At 51.0% G+C, this 18,629-nt stretch overlaps 1 protein-coding gene across 1 annotated transcript; it reads right to left on the bottom strand.

Annotated features, from left to right (window-relative positions):
- Positions 1-1,268: 1,268 nt before the first annotated feature.
- On the bottom strand, positions 1,269-15,662 carry LRRC15 (leucine rich repeat containing 15). Its single transcript, XM_006041526.4, has 2 exons — positions 15,513-15,662; positions 1,269-6,958 (listed from the first exon to the last, which is right to left on the bottom strand). Exon 2 carries the CDS (start codon positions 6,951-6,953, stop codon positions 5,199-5,201), a length of 1,755 nt encoding a protein of 584 aa, XP_006041588.2. The 5' UTR covers positions 6,954-6,958; positions 15,513-15,662; the 3' UTR covers positions 1,269-5,198.
- Positions 15,663-18,629: the final 2,967 nt, after the last annotated feature.

The raw sequence follows: 18,629 nt of genomic DNA, 5'->3' as shown, positions 1-18,629 counted from the left end.
CAGGAGTAATCCTAAGAGGTCTGCAGCTTTGCTGTCCTTCTGTAGCTGTTTATTGAATGCTTATGTTTCTAAACCCTTTCTGAGTTAAAAGGGGGGAGTGATATAGGGAGGTGAATTTTGGCTCAGTATGGACAGGAACGCATTCACCACTGAGATTATCCAGGGATGAAAGCAGTTGCATGAGGAGGCAGTGATTTTCTGGCCTTGAAGGTGTTCATGCAGGGGCTGCAGAGCAGAGTGAGGAGAGCGTGTGAGTGTGTGTGTGTTCATTCGTATGCACTTGTGTGAAATCAAACAGTGGGTCCGTGCTGCTGGCAGGACCCTGGGCAGATGTGCAGGTGTGGAGGGCAGGTTTGTATTAAGAACTCCAGCATCTTTTGGGAGATGGGAGATAGGCGCTCACTGTTCTTCCATTGTTGGAATTCCAGGCTCCCATCTTGAGTGGGTGGGCTCAGTGGTTAGGGAAGGCGCATAAGGCCCTGTCCCAGTCAGTGACAGGGCCCTGCTTTGTGAAACAGTGAACACACAACTGACCCTCGCCGGGTCCAGCCTCCTGGGACAGGGTTACACCCAGCAGAAGGGATTGAAGCGCTAAGAGAGCCCAGGAAATATGGTTTGAAGCCCTCTTCCCGGGCATGGCAGTGGGATGAAGGGACAGATAAAAGATTACCCTTCTTATAAACCCTGGACTTGCACCAGCAGCGGTGACAGCCCCCGAACCTGGAGGCCTGAAAAGGTCCCAGGGACTTCTGGACACCTGGAGGGTCACCTTCACTCACAAGGTGTCTTCTGAGAGCCTGGGGCTCACTGAGCCTGGGTGCTAGGCACTGTAAGAGTCCAGACGTGTGCAGGAGAGTCCTATCCACCAAAGCTAGTGTGTGCATGAGTGTGAATGCATGTGCACTTTGATGAATGCTGAGGGAAATTCACTGCCTTTCTGAGACATAGAAGAAGCCCCAGGTTGGGAGTGGAGGCCTGGTTGTCTTGCAAGCTCAGCCACTAGTTCACTAGGTGACTATGAGAAATTCATTTCCTGTCCTGATCTTATTTTCTCCATCTATAAAATGGGTTGAGCCTATTCCTAAGGCCCCATCCAGCCATAGTGACCTCAAGACATCATTTTGATCCCACTCGCTTTCCAAAAGCCTTTCCCAGCCCTGAATATCTGGTGTCTGTGAAGAGCTGTCTGGGTCAGCCTTGCATTCGTGTGACAAGCATAGAATCAACAGCGAGATCCCTTAGCCAAGGCGCCCATAGGAACACATGTGTCCTGTGTATACCATTTATTGTCGATTCTGTACCCCAAATCTGTTACAAGCAGCATCCAGCAAAGAAGGACCCCCCACCTCGCCCACCAGGGCTCACACTCTATAAAACCCTGGGGGCCTAGAAAGCTCTAAATACATCACCAAGCACCTGGGACTATTTGCAATGATTCCCTAAGTGAGGCAAAATCGATCCACTTTTGAAGGCAGCATGAAGGTGATGAGTTGGTGAGAACAATCCCTCCTTGGGTGAAGAAGAAAGTTCAGACTGGGAGGAGTTTGGCCTGGAGGAGTGCCCACCCCGCCCCTCTCTGAATCACAGCCATGACCTCCTCCCCAAGACCACCACTGCCTCCCCAGCAACTCCAGTTCAATTCCAACTGTGGGATCTGTGGGTTGATTTCTTTGAGTGATTCGTAGCTAAAGGCAGGCTACTGCCCATGTCTCTCTAGCAACTCCAGTTATCTTGTTATCTGTAGCTGCCTCCTCTTCATAAACTTCCTGAGTCTGGAAATGATTCCTAACACTTCACTACACAGACATCAGTGACAATGCTGTTGCTGCCCATGAAGAGTTCTGAGAACGGCGTTGTGCCTTTAAATCCTGGCGAGGAGGAAAAATATACACTCAGCCCAACATTCCCTTGAGGAAAGCCAGTTTTTCTTTAATGGATGGATGAGTTTAACTTTTCCTGTATTTACAAAGCTTTGGATCCACAGAGTACCAGGTGGGGTCGAATAGCTAAGATGATGGGGAGCAACAAGACAGTGACTCCCATTTCCCTTGGTTAAGCAATGAAAGCCTAGGACAGGCCATGAATTCTTGTATGAGCTTAAAGAGAGAAGGAACACTCACAGCCTGTTAAATAATGTTGCAGAAGCAAGAGGTTTTAGATCCTCACACATGTACTGCTCCTGCACAGGGCTGTTGTGAGGGTTAAAAAGAAAATGCCTGCTAAGTGTTTTGAAGGGTATCTATGCAGAGTAAACATTTTTGAAAAACAGTGGTTCTAACCAGTTTTTATTGTCTTTCCTCCAATATTTACCCTCCACTCCAAATGGAGAACTGACAAGGAGGACTAGAAGCCAATGAGCTACGGAGAAAAGTGAACTCAACTCTGGGGAACCAAGCAGCTCACTTCAGCCCCAAGAAGTGAGCAAATGCCAAGAGCCAAGAGCCTGTTGGAAAGGAAACTCCACCCACCTTTTCTGGCAGCTTCCTGACCAGACACCATGGTTTAGAGAGACCACATGGCCTGCCAAGGAAGAGGAGGCTCAATGGTTCCCTCCCGTCTCTGATGGAGAAAGGACCAGGGGCACTCAGAAGGTCAGAAAAAGGGTCCACCAGCCCCACCCAGGGTGCTTCCCTGCGGAGTCATCTGAGGACAGCTGCCCTCAGGCCAGCCTTTGATCTGGAGACACATGAGGTATCTTGGGCCAGAGAGGAAGATATTCCAAGGTCATGGCCAATGCTATCAATATCCAGGGGTCTGGGCTCAGCTTGACAGGTCACACTGGATGACGAAGACTCCTTCCTTACCTTTCTGATATCTCTGGCCCACTTGTACCCTTGCACAATGAGATGCTGGGGCCTCCTTACATGGAGTCCTTTGAAGAATGCAGTGCCAAACCGTGCTTCCTGTCTGGAGGAGAGTAGGCCACGCTTCCCCTTTGGGGCCCAGGATCAACAAGGCAGGTGGCCCAGGATCAACAAGGCAGGTCACCATTGGGAATGATGCTCAAGCCCCAAGCTCTAGGCTCATTTCTTTTTGGACCCTGGCAAACCCTGGTACATGTCTGCCAGGTACTATACATATTTTGAAAACATTTTGGAGACCCGGATTTACCTTGGTGAGATAATGTCTTTTGCCTCTAACAACATCTCTCCCAGATTTCCTGTGACAGAGAGTGAAAAGCTACAAAATGCACTAGCTCTTAACACACATCTGCTCCTGGACTCTTTGTCGGGGCCTGTCAGCACCATGCTGTTAAGGCCAAAGTGGATTTCTTATTTGTCTCGTGCGGCAGAGGGAACTAGTAAAGGCCAGTCAGGATTGATGGCAGATTTCCAAATCTGAACAGTATTGGCTTCAGCTCTTTTCTGGGAAGACACAGACACCTGAAAGTCTCCATTTCACTGTTTCTACTTCTAAAGTGGTATACCAGTTGTCCAGAGAAAGACATGCATCGTCATAAGTGTACTTTCTTTACCAGTGTGAATATGTGTGCAGCAGGAATGGTGGCCAGGGCAGGTATTCATGTGACTGCAACACTGAACCAAAGCATTCAACTGTTGTAACCAGACTACAGGCAGGGGGAAGCTTCAGAGAAGTCCCTGACCCAGTCTGACCTGTCTGTGTATCCGTGTTGCCTGCTGTGTGTGAGAATGCTGAAGTTCAGTTTCTAGCTGACTGTAATGTCCATGAAGAATTTTACCACGACCAGAGGGATTGCTGGGTTCTATTATACTTGGCTGTCCAATTAAAGGATCTCATCTCTGAGCTATTTCACTTCCCCAGATGCAGAGATGCAGAGTGAAAATTAAAAACAGATATAGGGCATCTCATGCCCATAAAAGGCCCAAGCAGAGAAACCTCCAATGAGCAACAGACAGCTTGTTGGCAGGGTAGGGTGTGTGGTTGCATGGACCTCTCTAGCTGAGATGCTTCTGACCTGCCCAGTCTGGGTGCCTGAAGGTCTGGCATTGAATACAATTTCCTGCTCAGGCCAGAGTATACCTACATCTTCTCCTCCACTGCTGGTAGCTGGGCCTTTGCAAGGACTGGCTGCAGGGGGAGGGCAGGCAGGGGCCTATCCTGATCTGTGGGGAGCCAGTTTCCAGGTAAGTCCATGCCATCTCCACAAGCCCCAGTCTTCTCCAGTAAAAGCCCCGGATGGAGGATGCTGGTGAGGTCTCGTTTCTTGAACTGGGTACTAATCACACAGATGTGTACAGTTTGTGAAAATCCATCAAACCTTACACTAGCATGCTCACACTTTTCTGTATGTAGGTTACATTTCCAGAAACAGTTAAAAGAGAAAAACCTTGCAGGTGAACACAAGGACCCCCAGGTACCAGATTGCTTTCTCCATCCAATACCAATAAGCGGACTTTCATGTTTTGGGGAGGTCAGAACTTCTGCATGATTTTATTCCTTAAAGGACTAAAATATTGAAAGCAAAGTTTGCAGTTCAGAAATATCTCTAAAGAGGCAAAACTTGTTGCACCAGTGCCTTTCTTCCTTTTCCAGATAAAAATCACAAGAGAGACACTGATGATGACTCTGCCTTCAGAAACTGAGCAGCCTCAGTTTCCCCTTTCTCTCTATCATAGCATCCTGAAAGCCAGGGCATTTGGCAGTTCTTGGAAAAGCCACTAAAAGGTTTGAAGCCTCCTTTGAGGAGAAAAGTCACCTTGTCTTCAGGAGCAGGAAATGAAGAGAGACTCTTCATTTGAGCGGACAGGGTGGAGCCATGCCACAAACAAGATGAGCAAAGAAGGGGAATCAAAATTACATAATACTTGGGAGAGGGGCTGTCCCAGTGGAGAACTATTCCCACAAAGTGGCAGGTGTGTGATAACTGTGTCTATAGAGGCCAGCGGGGGCACAGACACAGGGAAGGCACGTTTTGGAGGAGAGCTGATGAGCTTTAGAGGAGGGGCTTCTTGAAAGAAGCCCAGGCATGTGAATTGGGACCACCACAGGATTTTTTCCATGGCAGGTTAGATCTCCCTGGTAGTAAGAAGGTTCTGCCAGAACCTCATCTACAGGAGAACCAGGCAGGTCAGGAAAAGGTAGGGATGCCTTTCTCTAGGGGACCCGAGAGAGAGGGACAGGGGATGGTCTGTGGACCCAGAGGTGAAGGAAGCATGGTGAAATCCCGGGTCCTCTGGGGTCCCACTGTCCCCTAGCCCTTCCTCCAGCCCTCCTCTCTAACACTCATTGGGTGCCTTCATCTGCATCAGGACCGCCTGGCTCCTCTTCTTGCAGCAGCAACAGCAGATGCAGGCAGCCAGGGAGCAGGCCAGGGCAATGATGCCGATGACAATGGCGGCAATGGCCAGCCCACTCTGGGCCCGGGTCATGCCCCCCGGGTGAAGACTAATGGGGGTCTTAATGGTGGTCAGATCAGTGTAGTCCTGTGAGGGGCTGGTGAAGTCAGTGGTGGAGGAGATGGAGGTGGTGTCGGGGTAGCTAGATGTGTCCGGGTATGTCGGCGTCCCTGGGTAGCTGGGCACCTCGGGGACCACTGGGCTCTGCACACTGGGGACAACAACATTGATATTGATGATGATGAGGGACTGGCCACGGACACTGGCTGGGCTGAAACACACAGGGAGGCTGTCTGTCCCCAGCCTGGCCTTGTTGAGAACGAGCCAATTGTGGAGCGGAAGGATGTCTGAGTCACACCTCCAGGGGTTGTCATAGAGCCGCAGCTCACACAGCTTCCCCAGGTGATCGAAGATGCCCAAGGGCAGGTTCTCCAGCTGGTTGTTCTGCAGCTGGATGGTCAACAGGTTATTGACGTTGGCGAAGAGGTTTCCGGGGAGCTGCCGAAGGCGGTTGTTCTGCAGGGAGATGTTCTGCAGGTTGGCCAACATGCGGAAGACGCTTCCATCCAGCTCCTGCAGTGCATTGGTGTGGAGGGACAGCTCCCGCAGCTCCACCAGCCCATTGAAGGCATCCGGGGAGATGTAGCTGATCTGGTTGCGGCTGAGGATCAGGACCTGAAGCTGGCTGAGGCTGCTGAAGACATTATCCGGGAGGGAGGTGATGTGGTTGTCATAGAGCCACAGCTCCCGCAGGTTGTGCATGGGTCCAAAGATGCCAGGAGAGAGCTCCTTCAGGGAATTCCCAAAGAGCGTGAGCCGGTTGAGCTGGGGCAGGTGCAGGAAGATGCCGGGGGGCAGCTGGGAGATGTGGTTGTTGGACAGGTAGAGCTTCTGGAGGTTACGGTTGTTGTGGAAGAGGCCGGGGGACAGCATTCCAATCTGGTTCTGCTGCAGGGCCAGCTCTTGGAGGTTGCTGAGCCCGTCAAAACAGCCCATGGGGATGTCTGAGAGCCTGTTCTCATACAGCCGGAGGACCTGAAGGTTGCTCAGGTGCTGGAAGACCCGGGGTGAGAGGTGGGTGAGGCTGTTCTTGCCCAGATTGAGCTTGGTGAGGCCCACCAGGTGGTCAAAGACCCCATCAGGGATGTACTCCAAGTGGTTGCCATGCAGCTGCAGCTCCTTGAGGTTGCTGAAGTGGGTGAAGTGGGCCGGCTGGATCTGCACCAGTTGGTTGCTGGACAGCAGGAGTGACTCGAGGTTGTCCAGGCCCTGGAAAAGGCCAACAGGCAGGATCTGGAGCTTGTTGTTGGCAAGGCTGAGGTAGCGCAGCGAGCCGAGGCTGCGGAAGGCACCAGGAGCAATATGGGCCAGCTCGTTCTTCTCTATCCGCAGCGCGATCAGCGCCGAGATGTTGAGGAAGGGGGACTCATTGAGTTCGGTGATGTGTGTATTGAGGATCTGCAGGCTCATGGCGTTCCAGGGCAGCGGGGTGGGCACCACCGCGATGCGTGCCCCCGTGCACTCTACCTGGGAGGCCCTGGAGCAGGTGCACTCGCTTGGGCAGCCATAGAAGGCCAGACCCGCAGCCCAGGCCTGGCAGCCCACCAGCAGAAGAAGGTAATGCTTCGGTGGCATGGCCTCTGCAAGAGGAGAGAGAGCACGCGGGTCAGAACTGCCTCACCGACACTGCCGCTACTTTTAAGCCAGCATCAACCTTGGGTGCCAAACACCGGCTTGCCTTTGAACCCCATGACCACGTGCCCATCTCATGCTACCTGTAGGTTGATCTGCAAGCCTCTTCATCTTCCCCGCCAGCCTTCCTACTTCCAGGCTGCTGCCCAAGCAACCTAGAGGGCTCTTCATCCTCATCCAAATTTTTCCCGCACTTCACATGCCTCCACCTTAGGATTCCATGAGTCGGCTTTAGTCGCCCTCCAATGCCGGTGGTCTTCCCAACCTCCTTCCCAACCCAGCCACAGAGGCACATGTGGCATCCCCTGTGACCCCATCTGCTTCCTCACTACTCAGTAGGCTTCACAAGGGCAGGGCTGCTGGTGCCCCATCCCAACTAGTTCCTTAAGTCAGGAACAGTATCTTATCCATCTCTGTGTCCCTCTCAGTTCCTGGACTTGCTGGCTGAACATGGCTTCCTCAGGAGAAACCAATAGGAAATGAGAACAAATAAACCAGGCCTGAACCAGGCGGAAGATGCTGAGGCCATGAACACGGAGGCTGCTGGGAGGAGCTGCGGCAGCCAACAGAGCGGGACCATGCAGTGATCTGGTGGAAAAGACTGCAGGGAAGCTCAGTTTTTGCTCTCCCTGGGCCCTGCCCTGCCCCATCACCACCGGCAACAGCGTGCCCCTGTGTTAACCCTTTCACAGGTGCTTCATCAAGGTTTAATGCAAACCACCTTCCCAATAAAAGGAAATTATCCACACCACTTCCTGTCTCACTGAAAGGACTGCTGTATGTCAGCTGACATCTGGAGTCTGCCTTCTGGGTACCAGTACCACTTTCCAAAAGAAACATCGAGTGGCCTTGAGTAAGTCCGAGAAAATTTAGGATGTACTCTGAGCTAAGAGGGCTTCCCTGGTGGCTCAGACAGTAAAGAATCTGCTTGCAATGTGGGAGACCCTGGTTTGATCCCGGAGTCAGGAAGATCCCCTGGAGATGGGAATGGCTACCCACTCTAGTATCCTTGTCTGGAGAATTCCATGGACAGAGGGGCCTGGCGGGTTATAGTCCAGGGGCTCACAAAGAGTCGGACACACTGAAAGGTGGTAGGTAGGCCCAAATGTTCCCTCAGACATGGTACTGATCTGAGAATGGATCCAAAGTCATGGAAGTTTTGGTATTTGAGTTCAGGCCTATAAACTGTATAGAAAGTGGAAAATGGGGTATGGGGGTTGGGCCCTATGTGAATATTTAAGGACCACTAACTAGTTTATTTTTGGGGGCTCCAAAATCACTGCAGATGGTGACTGCAGCCATGAAATTAAAAGACGCTTACTCCTTGGAAGGAAAGTTATGTCCAACCTAGACAGCATATTCAAAGCAGAGACATTACTTTGCCAACAAAGGTCCGTCTAGTCAAGGCTATGGTTTTTCCTATGGTCATGTATGGATGTGAGAGTTGGACTGTGAAGAAAGCTGAGCGCCGAAGAATTGATGCTTTTGAACTGTGGTGTTGGAGAAGACTCTTGAGAGTCCCTTGGACTGCAAGGAGATCCAACCAGTCCATTCTGAAGGAGATCAGCCCTGGGATTTCTTTGGAAGGAATGATGCTAAAGCTGAAACTCCAGTACTTTGGCCACCTCATGCGAAGAGTTGACTCATTGGAAAAGACTCTGATGCTGGGAGGGATTGGGGGCAGGAGGAAGAGGGGACGACAGAGGATGAGATGGTTGGATGGCGTCACCGACTCGATGGACATGAGTTTGAGTGAACTCTGGGAGTTGGTGATGGACAGGGAGGCCTGGCGTGCTGCAATTCATGGGGTTGCAAAGGGTCGGACATGACTGAGTGACTGAACTGAACTGAACTGAACTAGTTGTTTGGGCTTCCCTGGTGGCTCAGAGGGTAAAGAGTCTGCCTGCAATGCGGGAGACTCGGGTTCAATCCCTGGGTCGGGAAGATCCCCTGGAGAAGGAAATGGCAACCCACTCCAGTACTCTTGCCTAGAAAATCTCATGGACAGAGAAGCCTGGTAGGCTACAGTCCATGGGGTCGCTAGATCTTGAATGAAGTTTGAGGCCTCCAGGCTCAGCTTCCTCACCCTCAGTGATGTCGATAACCACTGTCCCCACCTGAGGCCATTGTGAGGGGCAGATAGGAGAAAGGCTGTGGAGGTGATCTGTACAACATTGCGAAAATGTGTGAGCATGTGCCAAGCTCACCCACAATATGCCCTTATAGACTCTTTCAGGCAGGAAGGCCTCAAAGTGCTTTTAACCTTGGCATTCTTAGTCAAGTGATGAAGGATTTCTGTGTATGTGCAGAGCATCTGTAACTTCCATCTGAGGTTCAAAGAGGTCTTTAACTCCCAAAGGGTTAAGAACTGCTGATCATACATTCCCATCATTTTAAGGGATGTAGCAAGCAGGGAAACTGAGGCTTAAAGCCTCAAGCCAAGATCTTCAGATAGCTGATGAGAACTTTGAGTGTTAATGCAGTGCCTCTCCTTTTAATGAGCAAAAGCCCTGAGTCAGAGGAAAGAATTTCAAATGATGGTCTATAAGGCCATAAACTGACTGGGTAGAAAAGGTATTTCTTTGACCTCTCTTTGCTCCCCTGAACTCATGGGGTCCTGAGTCTGGTCCATAACTCAGAATAGTCCAGGCTTCCTTACCTGGAACTCAGTGCAACCCTCCCCTGTCCCCCAAAAAGTTTACTCTAGGGACAGAGCCCAAGTTCATCCCACCCCAGACCTTGATTGTTGCCTTAGTCACAAACCATACAAGCCTTGACCTGCTGTGCTTTCACTTCAAAGACTCAAATAAGTATGTAAAACTGTAGAGAGAAGAAAGAAAAATAACAACTTGACTAATGAAATCAAGATGTAAAGGAAGGGGGCCAGAGTAAGCTATGGACACATTTAAAAGGATGAACTTGTATAGACAAATGTCAGATCCAGAACTGGAGAGCAGAAAATTAACAGCTTAGATAAAGGGCACTGAAAAAAGTGAATTAACATCCACCCTTAGATGTTAGGGCTTTTTAATTGATGGTAACAGAGAAGGAAGGCTGCTCACAAAAGCTAATGTGATTGTAGATTGCATTAATAGAAGTGTTAAGTGTGGAACAAAGGAGTGATTGTCTTCCTCTACACTGCCCTCATCAGTCCATATCAGCAGTGCTGTTCTCAGTTTCACCCTGAACTTGAAGAAAACCAGTGATAAACTGGTCTCCTGAAGGACTTCTGGAGAAGAGTTTGAGGAGGGTGAAGGGATGCAGACACCAGAACATGCTTGCATCCACTGAAGGAACTGCGGATGAATAGCCAGAAGAAGAGATGTGAAGAATCTGCAAGCACTTTCTTAATATATGTCAAGGGCTAACTTGGGATAAAGAAAGCAGCCTTACTCATGCGGTCTCCAAGGTCCAAACCAGTGTGCAGAAGCTATGGGGTCACATATTTCAGTTCATCACCAAAGACAGCATGTCAGAATCAGAATGGACAAACTTATAAGGTAGTAAGCTCCCCATCACTGAGAGTGTTCAAATAGAAACTGAGCAACTACTTGGTAAGGATGCTGGAGAACAGGGTCCTACACCAGGTAGAGTATTGAGCTGGATGACAGCTGGTGTCCTGTTCATCCCCAAGAGGTTAGGATTCTAAGGCTGGGTGTCAGAGCAATGACATGAGAGCCATCTACCAAGACAATAGTGTCTGCACTCCCAGCAAGTGGCGCTCTGCACTGCCCTCCCAGTGGGTGTTCGCCCATCCCCTTGATATGTGTGAGACAGAGATCCACTCCCTGGACTAACTTACCAAAGGCAAAGTGTCACTTCTGGTTATGAGCCATGCAGTACTCAGCTTCTATGCTCAGAATGCTTCAAAATGGTACTGTCACCCAAGTATTAAAGATTAAATTAAAGTGCCTATAACCTGGCGAGCCCAGGGCAGCCTCTCAAGTTTCCCCATCTATAAATGAGGGTGTGGGCCAAGGTACCTTCTGAGGACACATCTAAGACCTCTATGAGTTTGTACTCCCCAGCTGGGGAGGGGCATCAAACCAGGCCCCGGAAGGGCCCAGGGCCAGGGGAGGTACCTTGTGATTTGGGAGGAGGAAGCACAAGATAATTCCTTACAGGAACAGAGGCACTGTTGTTTAAAACAGACCACACTCAGCTTGACAAATATTGCAAGAATTTGCAGATTTTCCCCCTCATAAAAGCCTCCTGTCTGCAGAGCCCACCCCAGCACCACATGCAGTGGGCTCCTACTTGCCAGCACGTGTTGCAGCTGACACTGAGTGCTCCAAAGGACCTCTGGGGAGCCCACTCCAAACCCAGCTGCAGCGCTTCCGGGGAGGGAGGGACCGCAGGAGAAGGGCCGGACACCGGGCAGGCCCTTAGATTTCCAGTAAGGGTGGCCTGCGTCTATGGAAGCCCGAGGCGCTCGGGAGCCCAGCACACAGCAGCCTAATAGCCCACGCTGCCCTGCGCCGCTTGGTAGCCGTGACAAATGCCAGTTAAAGTCCCACAAAGCTACCTTAATTACACCTTCCTCCTCCAAGCAGCCAAACGCATTCTCAGTCACTGCAGCGACCAGCCCCTGTCCTTGGAGGGGGCCCAGGCCGGCATCTGCCACGGGTCCGGGGAATTCACTGAGCCCACAGTACACAGAAGGATGGACAGACAGCTCACCTGGGCACTCTGACGTGGTCCCTCCCCAGGAGAAGTGCTCGGACCCAGAGCTCTGGCTCTGGGTCGCCTTAGCAAGAACTGCCTATATGACTCATGGGCAAACACATAATTAGCCTCGAAGCCCTGGGCTTTGTTGGCTGGTGGGTTGGGACTTTGGGGTTTAATACCATCATTCACATTCCCTAAACACGAGCTTCCATGGGAGGAGACGCCTTCTTATTTCAATGCCACGGAGCAAAGATTTTGGAAAGAGCCTCGGAGATGGATGAGCTACCCAGTCTTGACTCTAAGCTGGAGTGTAAGTTTAGGTGAATTCTCCAGACCTCAGTTTCCCCTCCTGTAAAGACTCCCAGGGCCCCTGGGCAGCTCTGATATCCTCCCGGAGACAGAATGGAGATTTGGCCTGAAGCCCCGCCGTTCCCACCGCCCCCTACAGGCTGCATTGACCCACCAGCACAGTCACCTTCTCACTGAGGCTTGAGGACCTCATATCCATCTTTTCAGGCCCACCATGTTTCAGAAGTTTTCCAGGCAGGGCAATCCCGCTTGTTAACTGGTGCATTTTCACATGGCCAATAGCCATTTCATGGATTGGGGAGCTCAGAGGTGGCCTTTGAGAGGCCACCTCCTAGCCCATCTGGGGAAACTGAGCCCCAGACAGGTGATCTCTCTCCCTGGCCTGTGTCCTTCCCCCAGAGAGGCCTCCCAAAACGTGGCTTCGTGTGCACTGAATGGTGCCCCATTCACCAAGGGAGCTGTATTGTCTCTCCCTCACTCAGCCAGTGTCAGCCTCGGTCCAGTTGCTCCTCTGTACATGGTCCACTGGATCTGAAGTCACTAACAGGCTCACTGCATCCTAACCTCCCATCTCACTGATATGAGGTAACCACCCCCCACCCCCATCAGTATACAAACACTGTCTGGAAGTACCTGGGAAGTGTGTTTAACAGAACCAACCTCATGGCATCACATCAATGAGGATTACATGTAAAGCACTTAGACTCACTCTTGGCCCCAAATGAGTACCTACTAAATGTTACTTACAATTATTGTTCATCCACCTGTTGAGTAAAATCGGGATCTCTGGAGGCTCCACCCACAGAGCTCCTGACCCTGAGGTCTGGGATGAGTGGGTGCCCAGGACTTTGCACATTTAACAAATCCCCCAAGTGATCCTGATACAGGGGTCCACAGCCCTTACCACCACTTGAGACCTAGGTCAGCTGGGACCCCACACTCCTGATATATGTTATTTACTGCCAAGCAGTAAAGAGAGACTGAACCCTGGATGGGGGGAGCTAAAGGTCAGGCCACAGACCTGGTCCAGCCCCCTCTGTCGCTATTTCCTTCAGTGGTCCTTTCTCCATCCCTGTCATAAATCTGGGGTCTGAACTGAGTTGAATCCAGCAGTGGAGGCTGTTTCCAGGAGCAGCACTTAGAGGGCAGGGCATCAAAGGTACCAGCGTCCTCTGAGCCCATCTGATCTAACCATCTGGTCAATGTGTAGAGAGGAAAACAAAGGTACCCAGAGGAATGAGGGGTCTTGCCTAAGGTCACATAATCAATGGAAGACTCCAGACACCCACATCAGGGCTCTATCTAACCATAATGCTTGGTGACCCCCTGAACCTTAACATGAGGCTTTAGGATCTCATCAACCACATGTCTGGCAGCACCTGGAAGCAGAAAGAGGTGGCTTCTCTCTCTCCATCTTAAAATGATCTCAGGTTTATCTACAGTCCACCCTCTAGCTGCCCAGCATGATTATTCAAGGTCAAGTGCCTCTCCCAACTCCCAGGCTGCATGGTCTGAGAGATGTTCTTCCTCAAGTCTGCCCTGATGCTTATGTTCACTCAGTTTCACCTGAGTGCCCTGGAGGAGTGCAGGGAAGGAACCAGAGGGATTGATCCCATCATCTCAATACATAGCCCCGTTCAGGACTTTACCCCCAAACACATCCTGGAACCCCAAAGGAAGAGTGGCCACATCCTCATCCCCCACCTGGTTCAATCATTGACCCCATCTCTCATGGCCCACCAAAGTCAATATACAGTTCATTTGTTTAAAGAAGAAAATGAGAAAGAAAAAGCCAGTCCTTTCCAGCCACAGGGTTAGGGGAGGTAGGGCTTCCTAAAGAGGCCAGAGCAGGGCTGTAATTAGGTTGGCAGAAGCAGCAGGAGATACTGACAAACTTGCCAGCAGACCAAAGAGATACTCCTACTTGGGGCTTTTATTTTAAAAGCCTTGGGCTACAGCCCCCTTCTCAGGGTAACACCTGGGGGGCCCAACTTTGATAAAATGGATCAGCCCCTCCTCAAAGGATCTTGAAAGAAGTTTCTAAATCCCATGTTCCCAAAGCCCATGGAGGCAGTGAAACCAGAAGCGGGAGTCAGTCTTTGGTGGTCAGGACTCAGCAAATTGCCATGTGTGATCACCGCCCCAGGAGCGTGCGCTGGCAGGACAGAGTTAGAACAGTTTCTGCCCCAGCTCTCCTGACTTCTCCCCATCTGGATCTACTTCCACCCACACCCCACCCCCCCTTCCATTTGCTGAGCAAGCCAAGTAGTGTCTCCAGCCCTGGGAGAGCCTTCCATGTCCTGACTTTCCGCAGGGTCTGTTCAGAACCCTTCCCCTTGGCCCTGACCTCTCTCACATACTTGTCTCCTCCCCACAGAGCTTGCCTGGCTGACTCAAGACCACAGGCAAATACAACGGTCTGGCCCTGAATGTACCCCAGATGTTCAGTCAAGGCAGAGTGTAAGACGTGACAGCCATTAGAGAAGTTCTAAATTATGGAGCCAGTGGTGCCCACACTGGTTTAGATACGGTGATATAATCCTAAAGGAGAAGCCAGAGCATTTCAGATGGGCATCTAGCACCTTCAGTCTGAGTGATGTGTCATCCAAGAGAGAGTCCCAGCCCACTCAGAGGTCACGCATTTGGCCCTGGAAGTAGACTGGCACTCTCACGCTCAGCATGGCTGGGAAACTCTAGAAAAGTTCTGGTTTTCCACCGTTGGTTCCTTGGCCCCACTTCTGTCTCTGTGTGTGAGCAGAGAAGCTGGTAAAGGTACAACAGTCACAGTCTTAAATGCAAACCACCCTCATCACAAATCCATCTTCAGCTCTGACTCTCTCCGCCCAAAGCCATTAGCGGCCAAGGCAAGAGGGGAAAGTGGCCTAAGCCACACACAAACGTAGCATCCGGAAAAACTCTGAATCCGCAGCGGAATTCCAAACTGGAATCCAAACCAGACATCAGAACATCTGCTGAAGCTGCTTTTGTAGCAACTGTGAGTCAGTCTATGAAAAGAGGACAGTTCTTACTTGGGGAGCCCCCAGCAATCCCTGAGAGACCCAAATTCACCATGGACCACTGGTGGCCACCATACCATGTGCTGAAGAAGAGGACCTGGGTTTGAATCATCTGAAACTTAAAAAAGAGAAAACTCTTCTCCCGATGGAGCTAGTATCCTGAAAGAGGTACACTTGATGGGAAACTGGTGTGATAATTTAGTCAACTTTCCATGTGTCTTGCCAATGTAAAACATCGTCTCAGCATCTCAGGTCGACATCAGGGATGGGTAGGACCAGTGGAGCCAGAGGCGGGTCAGGGATCAGGAGAGGCGGGCTGTGGCCCCAGGCGCCTGGGCTTCAGGGAGGCGCGTTCTGAGAGCTTCCTCAGGCACCGCGCCAGCCCGGCCTCTTCTGGATTCTCTTCCCCGGGGGAGCGGGGTCAGCAGAAAGAGAGGGGGAGGGCAACCGGGTCCTTCCAGTCCGGTAGGAAGGAAGGAGGAGGCAGGAGGCCGACCCGCCTACTTACCAGCAGCTCGGCGCCCGCCCGCCTGCTTGCCGTCGACCAGAGGGAGCCGGAGAGGAGGACGTGGGGCGGCTCAAGGCTGCAGCATGAGTGCGGCTCCCAGGTCCTCCGCGTATTTAAGGGCTGCCTGGCGTGAGTCACCGCCAGGGGCAGTGTCGGCGCGGTGGCAGGGAGGGGCGCGCGCCACTGCAGCGCCCGACGTGCGAGGACAGCCGTGCGGCATCCCCCGGGGAGGCAAGCCTGCGGCGCTCAGGGGAAGGGGTTTCCTTCTGCCAGATTTTGTGCTATTTTTTTGGCCCGGGAGCCCGGGTGGGAAGGGAGCGTTGTTTGTTTTTTGAACACGTTTTCCTCTTGTCTGTTTTTCTCCAGTGTTTCTTTTGGACTCTCAATGGCATTGGCTGCTGCGGTTCTAAGAAAGGGCTGTGGCTCTAGAAAAAGCATCTGTCTTTTCCGTTTAAACCTTGTGTTCAAAAGTAATTTCAAGTTTACAAAACATTTTCAAGAATAATACAAGGAACCCTCTTATTTGCTTAACCCAGTTGACCCTGTGCTAACATTTTGGGAAAATTCTGAGGCAAGTTACCCCCAGGGTGTCACTCTTAAAAACAGTGTTTCAATTCCCTTCTGACATCATCCTCTGTTCCCTCACTGCCCCTTGCAGAAGTGGGTGCACAGGGCAGTCAGCGGACCTGTCAGAGTGAGGGTCTCCCTATGCCCCACATCTCTGCATTGAAGTCATCAACCTGCTGCCCCAGTGGGAGGGTAAGAAACCATTTCTGTGCATAGCATCACCAAGAGGGCCTGGGAAGGGAAGAAAGAAGTCATAGTTGGAGGGGTGGGGAGGCTGTTAAGCCCCAGCTTCTCCAAGGTGGAGCCTCAACAAGGTATGAGCCATGCTGGACTAAGCCACCTGGCCTCTTCGGCTCAAGTTACCCTCGCAGCCAAGTGGGGAGAGTGATATTTACACACAGTGCCTCATGGGATGCTGAGAGTCTTAATTAATGTTTGCACTGTGCTTTGAGATCTATGATGAAAGGAAAACATAAAAGTGCGTAGTGTTATTATTGAAATAGTCATTTGGGTGGCTTGTCATGGTCAAGCCCTTCAACCTGAATCATGCTGCATTCCTCCTCACCATGGCCCCATGATTCAGAGCCAGAAACAAAAAGTCCCCAGTCCATAAGTCATACTGGCCCAAGAGGGGCAGGCAGAACTTGGAGGGGATCCCCACACAGCTCCCAGCTGTCCTCTTCAGCCACCAGCCTCCCTTCCAAATAATAGTCCACGCGGAGAACTCCCCCCAACCCCTTACTCCCCTGGAACCTCCACAGCCCCAAATTTGAGTCTTCAACTGCCTTTCCTTAGAACCTATAAGGATAAGAATATTCCCTCTTTACTTTCTTTCCTCCCTTCCCAGTGCTGACACCCAGCTGCCCTGTGCTAAGCCCCGTCCTGGGAGCTGTTGGACAACACAGGGATGAATCAGAAACATTTCCTGCCATTCAGTGAGCCCCTATTGTGAACCAGAACGCGCACAGGCACCTTATTGCATTTATGCATTACTTTGTCTACACTGGGTTTCACAGCTTCACCACTATTGCCATTTGGGATCAGAGGATTCTTTGTCATAGGAGCTGTCCTATGTATTGTAGGATGCTTAGTCATCCCTGACCTCTACCTGGGGCTTCCTGGGTGGTGCTAGTGGTAAAGAACCCGCCTGCCAATGCAGGAGTTGTTGGAAACTCTGGTTTGATCCCTGGGTCAGGAAGATCCCCTGGAGTAGGGCATGGCCACCCATTCCAGTATTCTTGCCCAGAGAATCCCATGGACAGAGGAACCTGGTGGGTTACAGTCCATTGGGTCTCAAAGAGTCACACATGACTGAAGCAACTTTGCATGCATGCGTGCAAGACCTCTGCCCACTAGATACCAGAAACATCCCTCCCAAGTTGTGACAACCAAAAATGTCTCTACCCAGTGCCAAATGTCCCCTAGGAAGTCAATACAGACATACTCGTGTGCATACACATAGACGTGGCCAAGAACCAATGATTACCAAACAAGCCTGTGAGTGGGAGCAATTGCCCGCATTTTACAGAGAGAAAAACTGAGGCCCTGGACAGTTAACTAATTTCCCCAAGGCCACCTACTAAGTGGCGAATCTGAAATTCAAACCTTAGATTCTTTGTTGTATGCTATTTCCACCACATTGTATGCTTGGATACACATAATACTATATAGACAGAAGTGTGACTGTGTGGTGATTGGTGCAGAGTAAGGATTCGAAGGGGAGGCCCCTGACAGAAGGTAGAGGCTTCTCTGGGATAAGGTTGGTACCTCTGGGTGCATTTGAAGGGATAGGACTTGAGTTTCATGTAAAAAGTGGCCTAAAAAGATGAGCAAAGGGAATTCCTTGATGGCCCAGTGGTTAGGACTCGGTGCTTTCACTGCTTTGGCCCAGGTTCAATCCCTTCTTGGGGAACTAAGATCCCACAAGCCTCACGGTGGGGCAAAAATAATAGATAAATAATTTTGTAATTAAAAATAGAAAGATGAGTTGTATCTGGAAATGCAGAGACAATTAAGGGAAATCCTGGAATCAGAGCAAGAAGGAGAGAGAGCTCACAGTCAGACACAGCATGAGCCCAAGGTGCGTGACGGCCCCACAGGGAGGCCTGGGGCGCCTTTCCGAGGGGTGAGATGCCCCTCTGCAGGCAGTAGGGAGCCCCCAGAGTTTCAGAGGAGGGGACTGGCACAGTCCCAGCCACACTGCTAGAGCTGTAGTACAGCAGGGTTCCCAGGTTTCACGGAGGACCCATGGGTGCTCACAGAGAAAGCAGTTTCCAGAGCACTTCTAGCATTTTCTCTGTCCTTATGACCAGCCCTAGGTTTCAGTACAGTACTGGGCTGTGCAGGGAGGACTGTTTCCCACATTAACAGTGTCTATGGGCAACAGTTGCACACAACCATATATAAAATAGAGAAACATCAAGGGCCTACTGTATAGCACAGGGAACTAAATTCAGTATCTTGTAATAACCTATAATAGAAAAGAATTGAGAAAAAAGAATATGTAAGATCCCCTGGAGAAGAGATAGGCTATCCCCTCCAGTATTCTTG

The sequence above is a fragment of the Bubalus bubalis genome, chromosome 1 (genome assembly GCF_019923935.1).
Source record: "Bubalus bubalis isolate 160015118507 breed Murrah chromosome 1, NDDB_SH_1, whole genome shotgun sequence".
Taxonomy (NCBI): Eukaryota; Metazoa; Chordata; class Mammalia; order Artiodactyla; family Bovidae; genus Bubalus; species Bubalus bubalis.
The sequence above is the reverse complement of the archived record's forward strand: the minus strand, read 5'-3'. Positions and strand labels throughout refer to the sequence as shown.

Excerpts from the sequence above, each read along its gene's own strand:
- LRRC15 (XM_006041526.4), bottom strand. The coding sequence starts at position 6,953 with ATGCCACCGAAGCATTACCTTCTTCTGCTGGTGGGCTGCCAGGCCTGG.